An 18820-nucleotide genomic window follows, 5' to 3' on the forward strand; every position below is an offset into this window, starting at 1 on the left:
GCAGAGGCATCACGGAGGACATTGGTACGGTGTGCTATGTACTCCCTCACCATCTTTTTACAGTGTTCCCTACTACTCAGCCTAGACTGGGGAGTGGTAACACAGTCTGGCTGGGGAGCATTAAAACTTTACCTAAGTTTAATTCTTAACAAGCAAGTAAAAGCTATAACTAGGGGTAGATTATACAATTCGATTGTCTTCACTGTTGTTTTCCCATCTTTCTTTTATAGTCGGACAATACAATTCTCACTCGAATGGAGAGATATAACTTAGAAAATTTTGGAAGATTGGTGTCTAGTGTTATACTGCAGTCTTGGCCAAAAGATAACGATGGAAACTGTATTAAGGACGATGACAGAATCTTACAGCATTTGTTACAATGGGGGGATGCAACATATATATTCAAACTTTATGGTAAGTTTTTTGTGTCTTTTTTTTTCTTTATCTTTCTTTTTTTAATGCTGATTTTTCAACATGATGTGCTCCATTGTTTAGCGGCATTTTGGCCGTGCACTCCTCACCATCTGTAAGGCGGATGAAAATCCTAGCTTTGTATATTAGGGTAAATGCCATACCTGCTAATGTTTAACACTAGTGATGAGCGAGCATACTCGCTAAGGGCAATTGCTCGAGCGAGCATTGCCCTTAGCGAGTACCTGCCCGCTCGAGAGAAAAGGTTCGGGTGTCGGCAGCAGGCAGGGAGCTGCGGGGGAGAGCGGAGAGGAACAGAGGGGAGATCTCTCTCTCCCTCTCTCCTCCCCGCTCTCCCCTGCTGACTGCCGCAACTCACTAAGGTACTCACTAAGGGTGAGTATGCTCGCTCATCACTATTCAACACGCAACTGCTTAATCTGATTGTTAGAACGGGCGCTGTTGGGCCCAAGCAACACCCCCTCCATGGACATTGTGTGCATGATCTCGATCCCAACCTGATGGCCCCTTTAAGGTTTACAACGCTGTTTAACAACGCTTTTCAATTCCTAACAGATCAACTACACAGTTATGCTTGGTAGAAACGACGATTATTATAGCGATACTGCGCTTTTCTTATTACCCTCCTTATTTCCCTATGATTTATCAGCAGATGTAATAGAAACTCTTTGAAAACTTTGGTAACAGTAATTAACCACAACATGAAGTTTCATTGTTCTAAAAACATTTATTTAATATATGCAGCATAATATCTTACTACAATTGTTGGGAATAGTTATTATTCTTCAATAAACCGAGTTTAAAAAAGATTAAAGGGGTGGTCTCGCGAAACCAAGTGGGGTTATACACTTCCGTATGGCCATATTAATGCACTTTGTAATGTACATCGTGCATTAAATATGAGCCATACAGAAGTTATTCCACTTACCTGCTCCGTTGCTAGCGTCCTCGTCTCCATGGTTCCGTCTAAATTCGCTGGCAGCTTGCTTTTTTAGACGCGCTTGCGCAGTCCGGTCTTCTCCATTCAGCACGAGCCGCTTCAGTGTGCTCCCCGCTACAGCTCTTCTGCGCATGCGCAGACGAGCTGTCACTGCTCGGGAGCGCGCTGCAGCGGCCATTCTGTACCTTCCTCTGTTAGAGGAAGGTGCAGAAACTGGAGCTGCCCAGCGGAGAAGCCCAGCCCAGCCCAGCAGCCCCGAGAAGCCTCCCAGGTAAGTGATTTGTTGGGGGGGGGGGGGGCTGTCGCTGCGCCGGGGGGGGGGGCTGTCGCTGCGCCGGGGGGGGGCTGTCGCTGCGCCGGGGGGGGCTGTCGCTAGGCCGGGGGGCTGTCGCTAGGCCGGGGGGCTGTCGCTGCGATGGGGGGGCTGTCGCTAGGCCGGGGGGGGGCTGTCGCTGCGATGGGGGGGCTGTCGCTAGGCCGGGGGGGGGGGCTGCCGCTAGGCCGGGGGGGCTGTCGCTGCGATGGGGGGGCTGTCGCTAGGCCGGGGGGGGCTGTCGCTGCGATGGGGGGGCTGTCGCTGCGATGGGGGGGCTGTCGCTAGGCCGGGGGGGGCTGTCGCTGCGATGGGGGGGCTGTCGCTGCGATGGGGGGGCTGTCGCTGCGATGGGGGGGCTGTCGCTGCGATGGGGGGGCTGTCGCTAGGCCGGGGGGGGCTGCCGCTAGGCCGGGGGAACTAGCGCTGGGCTCCGGGGCCTTCACCTGGGCTGAGGGTCTAGCGCTGGGGAGCCGGGGGCTAGCGCCGGTTACCTGCTGCCTGGCGGTGGGCGTCTGGTCGGCGGCTGCGGGGCGTCTGGTCGGCGGCTGCGATGCGTCCGGTTGCCATGGAGACACAGCTGGCGGCGTCTCGGGAGCGCGCACGTCGGGCTGCAGCGAGCGACGGGGAAAGAGCCGGCGGCCATCTTGAGGAAACTTTTATAAGTTGCTGAAACGCTGGAACGGTAAGTACGAACCAGCTAGAAATGTCATTTACAGGGGGGCTTAGTAATGTGTACTTAATGGGGGGGACTGGGCAAAAAAAAAATTTAACTGCTTCCTTGAGACATCTCCTTTAAGATGAAAAAGGTAACCAATTAGATGTTGGCTTATAATGGCCAATCAGAATAGAGGCTTTGAATATTTTTTTGGGAAGTTAGTGGCGTTAGAACTATTTTACTGTAGTTGTCCATTACAACCACTTATAGCGCAGCTTTCATTAGACCCACAGCAGAATGCAAAAAATAGTTTCATATGTTCCTCCCTGCCATAAACACCCACCAACGTGCAGTACACTGTATATTGGTTACATTTGAGCAAAATGAAATTGAAGTTTCTTTCAAATTTGAAAAGGTACCGCATTGTTACCCTCCACCTTGAAAGGTTATCATCTAGGCCAGAGGTTCCCCAAGTTTTTTTTCCTCATAGATTACTTGCCAATTTTAATTTTTTTGTGTTTTCCATAGACCCTCTGCCTGCCTAAGGTCGGCTGTACACAACCGGTCAGATTCCACCTGCAGGAGCCCTCAGCGGAATCCGACCCTGTGCCCATAAGGCATCCGCGCGTACCTGTCATTTCTTGTTCTTTTCTGTACAGTGGATGATCCGCTCGGCTCGCCGTTGGACATGCACAGTACAGATTGTTTTTAAAACGCTGCTTCTCCCGCATCACTACCTAGCTTAAAAGTCCATTGCAGAAGGGCCACAGGTCGGACGTCTTTCATTGATTTCAATGAAAGCCGTCTACGCAGAATTCACTTAAAAATAGAAAATGCTGCGTTTTCTTTTCCCCTTTCCGCGAATGGACAATCGCAATTTTTTCCGCTCATGTACAGGTAAAAGCATTTATCAATAGCATGTTAAGGACATCCGCTTCAGATTCCATAATGCAAATCTGGCCGTGTGCAGCTGCCTTATACTGAGTTTTCCTTAACTTACGGACACAGCACTGCTCACTTAGATTGGGGTTTTTGTAGAGGGAACCATTGTAAAAAAAAAAAAAAGAAAAACCTGTACAATTTTTATTCAGATCTTTATTAAAAAAACACAAAATACAAGTAAATATTTGGATTTGGGGCAAAACAAATCAGAACCTAGTAAACTTCTTACATAAAATTACTCCAGAAATAATGCGGTTAGTGGGCGGCACGAGCCGGATGCTCTGATAGCAATTGGTCAATATTTGGCTTCAGATTAGTGAGGTTTAGTCTCTTATCTCCACCCCCAGTGATTTGCAATCGATTTCTTTTTTTTTTCGTAAGAAGATTGGTGACCGCGCTAAAACCCCTTTCCATAAGGTATGAAGATGGAAAAGCTATCAAATACTTTCTTGAGTAGTCCCATAATGCAAGATAAGCAGCAGGTCCGCGTGATGCATCGCTGCCAGTATGACAACTTGTAAGAACTTGCACATGAACTTAGCAGACCACAAAGCAGATGGGTATAGTTCGCACAAAACCTCTTGGGCTCTGGTGGGTCACATGAAAACCAAGCGGAGTAGAGACTTTATAGGTGAATTAGCTCCTGCACAGGTGTGTTTTGTCTATCGCCAGAGACCAAAAGGTTCTGCGCGAGCTTTCTTTTTTTATGAAATATCAGAGAGGTAAGTAACTCCAATGTCTAAGTATTATGTACACACAATCTGTGTAAGGTGTATCATGCCATTTATAGAACGCCTAAATGTTAATGATGCAGTCAGCTCATGGGGGGGTCCTATTTGCAGTCTGCTCTTGTGGACCCCCATTTACATTTCATGCACACCCAATTTTTTGTTTCTTGCTGACATGGACCCTCAGCAAGGCAAAATTGACCCCTGGGGATCCATATAGACCACTTTGGCTACATCCTACCCTGTTTGATAGTGGTCTAGACTAGTAGTTCCCAATCTATGGTTATTAGAACCATCCAGAGACCTTAAGCAATGAAGTTTCACTGATCAACTGTGATTCAGTTACCCGAGGTGCTCATCAGTAAGAGATTGCAAGCTTTTGAAGAGGCCTAGTTTCAAAAACCGGAAGCTGACCTTGCTTAAATTGCTCCATGAGTGTAGGATGGTGTAGGTGTAAAGTCAAAAAGAAGCCATTGCTTTCAAAAGCTCAAAGGAAATTAAGCCAACGGTTTCCCCAACAATGGGAAAGTATCATTGGGGGACACAGCAAGACCTTGGGTTTAACTTCTGACACTAGGAGGTGACACTAAGCATAAAAGTGTTATCTTCTCCTACTAGCTATACTCCTCCTGCAAGCACCAAGCTAGCTCAATTTTAGTATCTGTAGGAGGTAGACCTCTTCAATCAAGGTCTTCAGGACTACAGAATGTGGGCACACAAGGCAGGCAGATTGCTAACTGTTCCCCACGAGGAGGACAGACTGCAACTGTCTTTCCTCCTTCAAGAAGAAAAGGTGGCATGATCATGCCTTTGTGCACTAGATCGCTGCCCGCTAGCCATAGGGTTCCCCATCCCGGAGCAACTCCCCCCTCTTTGCAGGTTGCAGAGTAAATGAGGTTCACTGCTGGAAATGAGGGAGCATTCCCCAGCATCAGGACACTCGACAGAGTAGGTAAGTTAATAGGGGAGTATCTCTTCCCTTGCTGCCCTGCCCCTGTAACCGGATCCCCCCCCCCCCGTGTCACTATGTCTGCCATGCTGTGTGTTTGCCCATGCTGTATGTTGTTGCATGCTGTGTATTTGCACCATGCTGTATATTTGCCACTGTGCGGTGTTTTGCCGCCATGTGGCATCTGTAGTTTCTGCCATGTGGTGTGTATTTTGCAACCATGTGGGTGGCGTCTGTATTTTTGCCGGCATGCGGTCTGTGTACTTATTTGTCACCATGTGGTTTGCTTACTTTACCATTATGCGGCCTATCTATTTTGCCTCTATGCGGCTCGTGTTACTTTATTTGCCGCCGTGCAGCTTTTTTTTTTTTCTGCCATGTGGCTTGTTTGCTTTGCCGCCATACGTCTGGCTCATTTTGTTGCCATGCGGCTTGAGGAACTGGCCACCATGCGGTTTGTATCTGATCCCGATGGGTGGGAATCGCAACGGGGGCATGTGCCTGCTGTATTGGATCGCCGTGTGGCTGTACTGTATGCAACCGGAGTTTAGCACATGCATAGAACTCTAAGAATCAGATTCTGGTGCTGCGTGCCGACTTCCGAGGGGGGCACCACTTGATCAGCAGAGCGGGTGAGTATAAAAAATACATCACACGTTGTTTATGGTGCTGTGGGGACGCAACATGTTCCCTTTAATTTATTACATCAATTACTTATTACATAATTAATTATTAACAACATTTATGTAAATTAAAAAAATACATAGTTTTCAAAAAGTAGAGCAAATCTCCTAAATTGATCTAAAACAACATGAAAAATGTTAAATTTGCTTCCAAAATAAACAAGTGGATCTCTATAGAGGAAATAAGCACAATATGGACCTGTCTGACATACTGCAGTTGTAAATATGAAGACATTTTTTAAATACATTTTCCCTTTTGGTGTTTTTAATATATGCAAATCACCGCTCCATACACTAAGGGAACTCAGGGGGGGCCCAGGTCTTGTGATCCCAGGGGGTCCTAGCAATCAGACGGTTATCCCACATCTTGTGGATATCTGATAAGTTTATGACTGGAAAACCAATTTTAAGGGGGAAAAAAAATTGGCATTATATCTTTTCATATTTTTTATTCTAGGAACCGACTCCAGAATCATTGAGCATATCAGCGAGGATATTCAGGAGTTGGTGGCTATCTCCGAATCCGTGTTTCTGGAAGCCAGAAAGTGTGTCATTGATGGAACGGCGCTGGTTAAACATTTGGAGTACATTCTGAATAGCAAAAAAAAGTTTTTGGATATTTGTAGACTTAGTAAGTAATTTTGATTCCAACTAATATATTTATTGAAGACTGATGGCAACATAATGTAACTGATTTATCTTTGCTTTTTAGAAATAGAAAAAAGAGAGAACATCCGGCTGCAGGAAATAGAAGAAGTCCTGAAGTGGAGGGAAAGAGAGTTAAACACTATAAAGGCAGAGCGTGAGTGGGTGGACAGTCTCCTCAAAATGATCCAGAGGATTGCTCTGCGTGTGAGAGGTACGACTTACTGAATGCTTGTTTTACTTCAAAGGACAGGACCACAAATGAGGCCCTGGGCAAAAAAACTTTGAACCTCCCCTCCCCCGCCATGCCTTTCACTTGCTGTTTTCATACAATTCTTGTAACTTCCAAGATTTCCAAATGATCGATTCATGTTGCTTGCACCAAATTCTGACCTTTTCAGGAGCGTGGTGCAAAAGGAATCTGCATTCATTTGACCAGGTGATGGTTTTCCGTTGGTCGTCCAGTTTTTGTGCTCTTCTGCCCTTTGCATTCTCACTCTTTCTGTTTCTCCTATCGATATTACTCAAATTACTTGTATGCTGTTACAGCCGATCGGTGCTGAGGAACAAGAAGTTGTGACCTTGTACACTGTAACTGGAGCATCAGTTTTATTTGGCTGCAGTTTACTAGACTGTACATTACCTGCTCATGATAACAATTCTTGAAATCGTTCTCTGACCCCTTTCGTTGTTGAGTCCCTTTAAGGCAGATGTTTGCCCTCGATCACACCATTTTTTTGACACTCTTATAGAACAAAACCCCACAAGATTGACAGATTTTTAACCCCTGAACACTCCATGACGTACATTTAAGTCATAAAGGTTTGTATGGAGGGGGGTTGGGAGTTGATCCCACTCCATGCAATGCAGGTGATGGCTGTTTCTTACAGCTAACACCCGCCTGCAACAGCTTCGATCAGCACACCGCTAATCGCAGCTGTTAACCTTTTAAATGCCCTGATCAGTGTTCGGCGGTACTGAACAACCCCTCATGATGGGATTGCCAGGTGCCGTTTAGTTGCCACGGCTGCCAGGGCCTCCTGAAAGTCCCCAGGGTTGCAACTGCAGATTGCCTTTCAAGTCATACCTGTGACACAGGGTGTACACTGTTAACCCTTTCCAATCCAATTTGTATTTTTGTTTTCCTAGGGGGCTTACTCTTTTTCTGCCGTTATACAATAGCGCTATCTGCTGGCTAAAGCCAGTACTGCATGAGGTGACATGTTGGATAGGTTCCGACAGCAGAGAGGCTGGCAATATACAGTAAGAGAATCCCGATGGAAGTCTTCCAACATCGGAGCTGTACAGCCTTAAATCATAATGTCTTTAGACATCAGAGAGTGGATTGGAAAGGGTTAAGACAAGACACACGCACACACGCCCCAAAAGATGGCAGAATTTTTTTTCCCGTTTCACTCTACTTAGACTGTTTTAAAAGTTTTTCCCCTCGTCATCCTGACAGCATACACATGGAGGTTGCCTGCTGGACACCTGTTGGGACAGGAAGCGGAAACTACAAAAGGCAACTCCCACCACCGGCTCACCAGTGTCTTCCTGTCCCTACAGGACAGTCCAAGCGGGCCTCCAGGTGTATCCTGGAGGTGAATGAAGAAAGAAGACTCCCATGCAGCCTGTCCGCCCGTGGGGGAACGACTCTCTGTTCGGGCTGGCAGGGCTTGCGCGGGTGAGACCCTACGAGGGGACCCTCACCCGCAGGATCTACCCAGCAATGTTCCCCCAGTGGGAAAATCCTCCCCCGGTACGCTGCCCAGTGGGGTTGTCGTACCGGTAGGAAGCAGCCCCGGTACCTGCAGGCTCGGATGCCGGTGTCTCCAGGGATCCACGTCTATAGAGGTATGCCAGCAGCGCTCGGAAAAAAAAAAAAAAAAAGTGCTCGCTTCGGCAGCACATATACTAAAATTGGAACGATACAGAGAAGATTAGCATGGCCCCTGCGCAAGGATGACATGCAAATTCGTGAAGCGTTCCATATAGCGCCATGTGTGTCTCCTAGGCGGTGGGTCCGGTCGGCGTCCCCACGTGTGTGTGGGTCGGCGTGCGTCCCCACGAGTGTGCTGGTTGGCGGTGTCCCAGTGTATGCGGTGTATCCCCCGGGTCCGGCGCGGCGGTGTGACGTCAGCGCGGCCGCATCACGGGGGGCGGGGCCTCACTTAAAGGGGGCGTGTCGGCACCAAATTTGAAAGGACTGGATTCCTCTGCATCTCTCCTGGCTGCACCTTACTGAAGATGTCAGCCAGAGAGGACACTGAAAGCAGCCTGCTGGTGAGTAGACTGCTTTGGGAGTACCGGGGAGGGAGGATTGAGACATCAGGATCTGGTGCTGGAAGTCCTTTTTGCTGTCTCCGTCTCTTAGGACAGAGATGCACAAAAGGTTAAAGAGGCCAAAAAGCGAGTGCGCAAATGTCCAGTTGGCTTGCGGCGGCTAGAAGAGGGCCACACCAAGCCACTATGCGCGGACCCTACGGAGAAGGTGATCCGCAAAGAGGGCTCCTCGGGCATGTCGGACATCCGATCCATGATCCGCGAGGAGCTTGAAGCCTCGCTCTCCTCTCTTTCTCTGCCGCCCCCCACGGAAAGGGTAAGGCGGGCACGAATGGAAGAGTCAGACTCTGAGGAGGTCCTAGAAGATTCTCCTTCAGAATCCATGCCACCCATGAAGGATACAAGGAAGTATTTCTTTTCATCGGCGGACTTGGGTCAGCTGTTAACTGCAGTCCGGTGCACCATGCAGGTGGAGGAAGAGGTGCCGCAGCAGCCATCCTTTCAGGATTGCCTGTTCCGGGGACTCCTACCACAGCCAAAACCGTCATTTCCAGTTAATGACACTTTAAAACAGCTGATCCTGACAGAGTGGAAACAGGCAGATCAGAAATTCTTCCTGTCCAAGGAATTCAAGGATCGGATGGTCTTCACACCAGAAGATATCGAGTTCCTAGAAACCGTCCCTAAGGGGGATCTGGCGGTTGCCAGGGTCTCAAAAAGCAGCCCTCCCCTTTGAGGACATTTCCCAACTGCGGGATCCACTAGACACCAGAGTGGATTCTGCGATGGAAAAGGCCTGGGAGACCACGGCCCTGACCGTCAAAGCCAACATCACGGCCACATCTGTGGCAAGATCTATGTCAGTCTGGTTAGACCAACTCCAGACGCTGATTTCTCAGAGGGGCTCTAGGGAGGACATCTCCAGCTGCCTTCCCCTCCTCCAGAGGCAAACGGCTTCCTGGCAGACGCCTCTATGGAGTCAGTGAGGTTCAGGGCCCGTTCAGCAGCCCTCTCGAACACAGCAGGAGGGTTGTCTGGGTTAAGGCCTGGACAGGAGATAACGCCTCCAAGAATAGACTCTGTTCCCTGCCCTCCCAAGGACACAGAATCTTCGGGCCTTCCTTGGATACTCTCCTAGAGAAGGCATCGGATAAGAGCCAGGGACTACCATCGGAGAAATCGTTTAAGCGGCTTCCTCCTCCTACCCTCCTCCTTTTGTTCCCTCTAGAGCATACAAGGGGAAAGGGAAAACCGGACGCTGGTCCTATCCCAAAGGCGGAAAGGGTGAGAATCTGCCTTCCCAGATCCTACAAGTAGGGGGTAGACTGAAAGGGTTTACCCTTAGATGGAACGAGGCGACCTCCAATCCCTGGGCCTTACGCCTAGTCTCGGATGGCTACAAAATTGAAATTTCCTCCCCGGAGGTTCATAGTCACCCCCTGCCAGTCACCTGCGTCTGCTCAGGCCCTCCAATTGGGGGTGCAAGAGCTGTTGTCCCTAGGGGCCATCACTCGGGTTCCCGCAGAAGGACTATTCAAGGGGTGCTACTCCCCCTTGTTCCTAATCAAAAAAAACAACAAAAAAAACAATGGATCCTATAGAACTATAATTAATCTGAAATTCCTGAATAAATCTATCACGTATCAAAGATTTAAAATGGAATCGGTGCGGTCAGCAATCCCCTTAATTGCGCCAGATAGTGTCATGGCCACCGTGGACTTAAAGGACACATATTACCATGTCCGTCTACACATAGATTCCCAGCGGTTTCTGCGGTTTGCCCTGGTGATAGATGGCTCTGTCTCTCACTTTCAATTTACGTGCCTGCCGTTCGGGATTTCCTCCGCACCCCGGGTGTTCTCCAAACTGGTGTTTAGAGATGGTGGCGGCACTGACAAGGTGTTGATTGTCCCATACCTCGACGATTTCCTGATCATAACAGGATCGGCTTCAGAACTCCAGTTCCAGGTCAACCTCACACTCCATCTGTTCGAGTCATTAGGCTGGATCATCAACTCCTCTAAATCCAGTCTTCTGCCTGAGCAGAAAGAAGAAAAAAAAATAAAAAATTTCTGGGAGTGATTCTGGACTCACACCATCAGTGCTCATCCCTTCCCCTAGAAAGGCAAAAAACGAACCAGGATGAGTGTCGGGCACTTTCTCTAACCACTAAAGTCTCCCTTAGGAGGGGCATGAGGGTCCTCGGCCTCATGACCTCTTGCATCAGGTAGTCCCTTGGGCCCAGTTACATTGTAGAACCGTCCAAGACTTTATCCTAAACAACTGGGATAAATCCCCCGCCTCCCTGGATCGGAAAGTTGTCCTTACCTACAAGATAAAATCCTCCTTGGAATGGTGGATGTCTATCTCTAACCTTGCCAGAGCCACGGCTTGATACCCCCGCATCCCCAGTATCCATCTTTACTGACGCAAGTGCAACTGGTTGGGGGGCCCACTTAGGCCGTCTTTACGTCCAAGGGGGCCGGAATCGGGAAGAAGCTGCTCAATCCTCCAACTACAAAGAACTTTGCGCTGTCTGGAAGGCCATTCGGGGCCTCGAGACAGAGATCAGGGGTAGACACATTAAGATCTTTTCGGATAACATAACAACTGTGTCCCTCATCCGCCACCAGGGATCCACGCGGAACCCCCGACTCCAAGACCTGGCGGCAAAAGTTCTCGGGTTGATAGAGCAGCGGACGCCTTCCGTCACAGCGTACCACGTAAGGGGCCCAGAGAACTCCATGGCGGACCATCTCAGCCGCAGGAAGATAGACCCCGGGGAGTGGACTCTACATCCACACGCGTTCCAGCTAAATTTAGAGAGATGGGGGACACCCAAGGTGGGCTTGTTCACCTCTCGGGAGAACACCAAGTGTCCCCGGTTTTTCTCCATGGGAGCAGACGGGGGCTCCCTGGGAATAGATGCACTATCCCAGGCCTGGGATTGGGACCTTGCATACGCCTTCCCACGTATCCCCCTGATTCCTCGAGTCCTAAGGAAAATTCAGGAGTCCCCAGGCTCCGTTATCCTGGTGGCCCCATTCTGGCCCAAGAGACCCTGGTTCCCGCTCCTGGCCGCTCTCTCGACACAGGATCGCCTCTACATCTGCCGCAGAGAGACGACCTCCTTCAGCAGGGTCCCCTGATATGCCCAAAGGTCCGACAGTTCAGACTGGCGGCCTGGAAGTTGAGCGGGTAAAATACCTGAGCCAGGGCCTATCAGAGGGGGTGACCACTACGTTATGTGAGAGCCTCAAAAAATCCACCTGAAAAATATACTCCAGGGTGTGGGATACCTTCTCTAGGTGGTGGGGGCATAGTATACATGACCTCCAACAGCCCGACATTAACAAAATATTGGAGTTCCTACAGGATGGTTTGGACATGGGGCTAAGACCTGGTACCCTTAAGGTCCAGGTGGCTGCCCTTGGGGCCTTCTTCGACTTCCCCTTAGGCGACCATAGGCTAATTAAGAAATATCTGAAAGGGGCAGTCAGACTCCATCCCTTTATAAGAGAAACCATGCCCCCATTGGACCTGAACCTTGTTTTGCAGGCCCTCTGCGCACACCCCTTTGAGCCCCTGGAAGATCTATCAGTAAAGATCCTCCCCCACAAAGTTGCCTTTTTAGTGGCCATCACATCCGCCAGACGGATCGGGGAGATCCAATCCCTCTCGATTAGGACCCCATACATGACCACCTTCCCAGATAAAATAGAGTTCAGGTCTGACCCCTTCTTTCAACCAAAAGTTCTCACAGACTTTCACAGAGAACAGCGTATAGTACTTCCCTCCTTCTGCCAGGAACCCCGTAATACCACGGAACAGAGGTTCCACAATTTAGATGTTAGGCGAGCAGTCCTGAAGTATTTGGAATTCACACATTCCTTCAGGAAGTCTAACAACCTCTTCATTCAATTTCAAGGTCCACGCAGAGGAGGGGCCGCTACTAAGGACTCCTTAGCGCGTTGGGTCAGGAGGGCCATAGAAGAGGCGTACAGATCCCAGGGGATCCCACTCCCGGGCGACGTTAGAGCCCATTCCACTAGGGCGGTCGCCTGTTCCTGGGCGGAGAGAGCCCAGGCGACAACCGACCAGATCTGCAGAGCCGCCACGGGTCGAGCACACATACTTTCGTTAAACACTATCGCCTGGATTTGGGGGCCAACCGGGATATGGCCTTTGAGCGGAAGGTGCTACAGGCAGTGGTCCCTCCCTAAAGCCCTTGGTCGTTGGTATTCCTCCATGTGTATGCTGTCAGGATGACGAGGGGAAGACAGGAATTAGGTCCTACCTGTTAATTCCTTTTCTTGAAGTCATCCTGACAGCATAGGGGCTTTTCCCTCCCCTTCGGTTATATTTTACATGAAGTAACGTATTGTACTATGATTTCCATATTAGAAATGATTGGTTAAGCAAAGCCGGGTCACTGTAGTTATTTGGTACACACTGGTGAGCCGGTGGTGGGAGTTGCCTTTTGTAGTTTCCGCTTCCTGTCCCAACAGGTGTCCAGCAGGCAACCTCCATGTGTATGCTGTCAGGATGACTTCAAGAAAAGGAATTAACAGGTAGGACCTAATTCCTGTCTTTTGGTACATTATATAGTATCATTAAAAAATACAAATTGTCCTGCAAAAAACAAGCCCTCAGACAGCTCGTTGATGGATAAATAAGAGTTATAATTTCTTTAAAGTGGTGATGAAAAATAGAAGAAAGCTTAGTCTTTAAAGGGGTTGTCCCGCGGGAGCAAGTGGTGTTATACACTTCTGTATGGCCATATTAATGCACTTTGTAATGTACATCGTGCATTAAATATGAGCTATACAGAAGTTATACACTTACCCCCTCCGGTGCTGGCGTCCTCGTCTCCATGGCGCCGACTAAAGCTGCCTTCTCCTTCCATTAGACGCTCTTGCGCTGTCTGGTCTTCTGCTCTGTTGAATGGGGCCGCTCCGGCGTGCTTGCGCCGGAGAGCTGGTCTGCTCATGCGCAGAAGACCTATGTGGCGCGAGCACGCCAGAGCGGCCCCATTCAACAGAGCAGAAGACCGGACAGCGCAAGAGCGTCTAATGGAAGGAGAAGGCAGCTTTAGTCGGCGCCATGGAGACGAGGACGCCAGCACCGGAGGGGGTAAGTGTATAACTTCTGTATAGCTCATATTTAATGCACGATGTACATTACAAAGTGCATTAATATGGCCATACAGAAGTGCTTACCCCCACTTGCTGCCGCGGGACAACCCCTTTAAGTGGTTAAATTCTGGACTCCAGCCAGACTAGTATTAATACCTTTATTTGAAGTTGCACATTTGCTATATATAAGAATTTCCCCCTTTTATTAGAGACCCCGTCCCTTTCACAATTGGAGTTTCTCTGTATTGAAATTATCCCTGTGACCCCGGAGTGCCACATAAAATCACGTGACAAGTTTTCCGTGGATCAGTTTCAGTGGGAATCCACATAAAAATGGGAAAATCCAGCGATCTGAGTGACTTGCAAGGCGGCCTGGTCATCAGTGCTAGACTAGCCGATGCCGGGATTTCATACACTACCGACCTTGTGGGGTTTTCTCGTGTAACAGTGTGGAAAGTATAGCAAGAGTGGTGCGATGGAGAAAAAGCCTCCTGCAAAAGGTGATCCTGTGAATGTAAACCACTCGTCACCAAAAGGAGTCAGAGGAGAATGTCAAGAATAATCTGCACTTGTTATTTGACTGAGCATATGTCCTATGTCATGTACAGATGTAGCGGTGCCATGCTTGATCAATGGCGTGCTAGGTTTCCTGCATAGATTGACACTGCCGCTGTGCTATTAAATACACACTACGCCAGTACATTGCAGTGCCAATCCAATGCGAGATGCATTAGTCCTGGAACATCTGTAAGTCTGTTACTAAATTAATGCCATGGATCACATGATGTGAAAAATATGTTAAATGACTTGCAACAAATATTAGTCCTGTTCACGTAACCCATTGGGTGACCCATGTCTGTTGTGCTGGTGTAAGTAAGCTAGCTGAATAATATTGTTGAATACGTGTTTTGTTAGAAAATTGTTTTTTCGTCTTCTAATTTTTATATACAAAAAATACTGGAATAGCCCTTTAATTCAAAAGGCAATAAGGTTCACACCACCTCAGGGACTAGATTAGAGCAACATTTCCCACAATGATATATATCCTATCACAGAGAAAGCTACTTGGATGATGAAACTTCTACACTGTGTTCCAAATTATTAGGCAAAGTAAAAATCTGATTTCGGTAAATGGCGGTGCATTGATTGGCTGAGCAGCACACGAAGAACCAATCACAGCCATCGCTTTGGGGAGGCGAGATTTATGAATTGGCTGAGCGGCGTTCGTGTCTGCATCTCTAGTGGCGAGAGTGGTGTTTGCTGCGGAGTGAGAAAAAGCCGCCAGAGATGGTGAGACCCCACCAAAATGAACGCCGCTAAGTCAATTCAAATATCCCGCCTCCACAACGCAATGACTGTTTATTGGCTGATTAGCGCTCTAAGAACTAATCACACTGCATTGAGCACTGCATTAATTGTCTGGCAGTGCTCAAGAACCAATCAGAGCCATCGCTACCTGTAGACAGGATTCATGAATCTCAGAACCAGGAAGCGATCTTCTGTTGGCAGCTGAGGACTGCAACCAAGCGCGCCAGAGCCCTGGTGACCAGTAGGAGGACACGGACCGCGGGTGCTAGGTAAGTATAATACGATATCCCCCGAAAATAAGGCCTATTGCCTCTTTTGAGGCAAAAATTAATATAATACAGGATCTTCTTTTCGGGGAAACACGGTATGAAACGTAATTTTAATGTTACATGTAATTAATATAGAATCTGGTATTCTTGTCTGTAGTTTATTGTCTCACAGTGGGATAGGCTTTAGCTTATGATAATGAAGCCGTTCTTCTCGATTCCTTTAATTGCAGTAAATGTTTCTGAAGTTCAGAGGAGGCATTCACAACCTCTGGGACAGCAAAAGCTGAATGACTTAATATCTGTGAAGCTTCTTGGTAACGATGTTCAAGGAGACTCTGCTTCCTACTATAAACTGTCATCTGACCTGATGGACATGGCCCGCAGAGTACACATGTTCAAGAACAGTCATGTTTTCCTCACTTGCTGGGAGCAACAAGATAACTTATTTGCAGACTACCTCCAAGATGTAGAGAGTGACGAAAGTTCAGATGAAGAAGATCCTAAAATAACATTGGAGGAATTGGTGGCTAGACTCTTTACTCCCTCGCTTGAGCATTGCAAAATAATTTACAATGATTTAAAGGCCGGGAACGTCACATTTGAAGTCGTTGACACATTTTTGAATGACTTCAAAAATAAATACAACAAGTTGAAAGATGAATTTAAAGGCTTGTGTCACTCGATAGCTGAGGACCGTGGTGGATGGATCTCTCAACGTGTGAAGCAGATAGAGCAATATCACCAGCTTGACTTGGCTTTCCGTTCAGCAAAGGTCATCTATGACGTGAAAACTTTATTAAATCTCTCTGGGAATTTCCAAACCTTGAAGACGCTGCTGGAATTTGTAAGTACTCTGAAAGCATCACTTCTAGAGATGAGCGAGCATACTCGTCCGAGCTTGATGCTCGTTCGAGTATTAGGGTGCTCGAGATGCTCGTTACTCAAGACGAGCACCACGCGGTACTCGTCTCGATTAAACGAGCACTGACCATTGAATTCAATGGAGCCGGCAATACAGCCGGCTCCATTGAAAGCAATGGGCTGCCGGCGAGCGCGGGAGGAATTTTCGGGAAGGGCTTAAAAATATAAGCCCTTCCCTGAAATTCATCCAGAAATGTGTAAAAAGTTAAAAAAAAAAAAAGCAAAACTCACCTTGTCCCGGCAGACGGAATTCAGCCGCGGCCGGCCGGCAGTTCTCCTGAACTGCTGTGAGTAGTATTCAGCAGCCGGCGATTTAAAATCTCATGAATGGGTGAGTGAGAGCTGCCTCTGATTGGTGAGGCTGTGACCAATCAGAGGCAGCTCATTCAGCAGGCGGGATTTTAAATCCCCACCTGCTGAATACTACAGAAAGCAGTTCAGGAGAACTGCCGGTCAGACGCGGCTGAACTCCGGCTGCAGCGGAAAGGTGAGTATAAATTTTTTTTTATTTTTACACATTTTAGGATGATTTTCAGGTAAGGGCTTATATTTTTAAGCCCTTCCCGAAAATTCATCCTGCGCTCGCCGACAGCCCATTGCTTTCAATGGAGCCGGCTGTATTGCCGGCTCCATTGAATTCAATGGGCTAACATCGTTCTTCTCTGCCACAGCTGTTACAGCTGTGGCAGAGGAGAACAATCTTTAGGCTGACAGTGCGGGGGGGGGGGGGGGGGGGGTCTCACTCTTGCCACTATTGTGGCTTAATAGTGAGACCTCGGAGCCCGAAATGCAGCCCTGCATGTTGCTCCTCGCCTGCCCTATCCATTTCTGTGTTTTTTACATGACTTTGGTGATTTGCTAAGATTTTCACAAATGAAAACTTTAGCGGAGCACCAGTCATATACAAAAATGCTCGTTGACTTCAATAGGGTTCGTTACTCGAAACGAACTCTCGAGCATCACTGAAAGTTCGACTCGACTAACGAGCACTCGAGCATTTTGGTGCTCGCTCATCTCTAATCACTTCCTTGAGGCACTTGTAAGTAATTTTTTCTATTAAGTTGAATTGTTTATCTTTATCTATAAATTAGTTATTGAGGCCAAAACTGACATACAAAAGTTGCAAAGCTTGGTGCAAGCGTAACTTTTGGACCCTGGTTAGTAGGATCTATCAGGTGCTGGTGCTATCCATCACCGTCTCAATTATCAACAAAAACAACAACACTGATGCTTAGAGCCTTTGTACGCGAGCCAATCATCATTCAGAATCTCGCTGAATCGTTAATTGTATTTGCATGCAGCGAATGAATGGCGAGCAATAATTCATTCAGTTTTTATGCGTGCATAATCTCAACGTCTACCCACTTTCTGTGGGTAATGGTTGGCGGGCAGAATGATTCCCAGCCCGCTCCGCCTCCATTCACTAAGCGATGATCGCTCCTATGTAACAGCACAGGACCAATTATTGCTGAGGCTACTTTCGGACGCATATCCTTCACTTATTTACATGGGCATTTTACACTTCCCTGTGCTGTCCATATTTTCAACATATTCAGCATACTGACCGGCTTTTTCCCCCCCAGTTTTAATCCATAAAACCACATGCACGTTTTTTTTTTATTTTTTTTAAGTGCATTCCATTATTATTTTTTTTTTTTTTATGAAACCATGTGCAGTTTTTCACAATATGCCCTTTTTTAAAAAACAGTAGTTTTTTTTTAATGCAGTTTTTGCTTGCAGTTGAAAACAAATGTGAATATTTATATATATTGAAATCAATGGGCGCCCCAAAAAACAGGGAGCGAACACACTGATATCGGTGTGCACTCCGGTTTTCACTGATCATTGTTAAACAATTTTTATATTTTTTTTATCTTTTCTCCTTAGGGAGAGCACCTAGACAGTGAGTGAGGAGACTCAAAAGGCCATTCATGCGGCTCTGGGTCATATGCAAAATACGGGAGATGGAATAATACCTCCACAGTGCCACCTATTGGAAGGCAGCCTTCCTTCAAGCCAAAGTAAGACCCATTATGCAAGCCTTGTGACAATGACTGGGAATTAAAAGCAAAGTCAGAAGTCTGTCTTTGCTTATGATTCCCAGTCATTGTTACAAGGCTTGTATAAAGAGTCTAACATTGGCTTGAAGGAATGCTGCCTTCCAGTAGGTGGCACTGTGGAGGTATTATTCAATCTCCCTTATTTTATATATATTTTTTTATGAGACCAATCACATTTTGATGTAAAAAACAGACCTGCAAAGTAAAATAGGTGCGCCTTTCACATGCCAAATTCAGTAAGACTAATTACTAGAGATGAGCGAGTATACTCGCTAAAGGCAATTGGTCGAGCGAGCATTGCCTTTAGCGAGTATCTCCCCGCTCGAGACGGAAGGTTCGGGTGCCGGCAGCGAGCAGGGAGCTGCGGGGGAGAGCGGGGCGGAACGGAGGGGAGATCTCTCTCTCCCTCTCCCTCCCCGCTCCCTCCTGCTGACTGCCGCTACTCACCGCTCCCCCGCGCCGGCACCCGAACCTTCCGTCTCGAGCGGGGAGATACTCGCTAAAGGCAATGCTAGCTCGAGCAATTGCCTTTAGCGAGTATACTCCCTCATCTC

At 47.8% G+C, this 18820-nt stretch overlaps 1 protein-coding gene and 1 non-coding gene across 2 annotated transcripts in view; both read left to right on the forward strand.

Moving 5' to 3' along the window:
- The window catches only part of LOC136611106 (E3 ubiquitin-protein ligase RNF213-like), a 142123-nt gene that overhangs the window by 23120 nt on the left and 100183 nt on the right, over nt 1–18820 (forward strand). Inside the window, exons 8-11 of the mRNA XM_066590379.1 lie at nt 231–414; nt 6103–6276; nt 6358–6504; nt 15516–16129. Coding sequence (XP_066446476.1) covers nt 231–414; nt 6103–6276; nt 6358–6504; nt 15516–16129 — 1119 coding nt within the window. The remainder of the gene's footprint in view (nt 1–230; nt 415–6102; nt 6277–6357; nt 6505–15515; nt 16130–18820) is intronic.
- On the forward strand, nt 8181–8287 carry LOC136613684 (U6 spliceosomal RNA). The gene has a single exon (XR_010790908.1). It is a non-coding gene; the product is annotated as a U6 spliceosomal RNA (small nuclear RNA).

The sequence above is a fragment of the Eleutherodactylus coqui genome, chromosome 2 (assembly GCF_035609145.1).
Source record: "Eleutherodactylus coqui strain aEleCoq1 chromosome 2, aEleCoq1.hap1, whole genome shotgun sequence".
In the NCBI taxonomy this organism is placed as follows: Eukaryota; Metazoa; Chordata; class Amphibia; order Anura; family Eleutherodactylidae; genus Eleutherodactylus; species Eleutherodactylus coqui.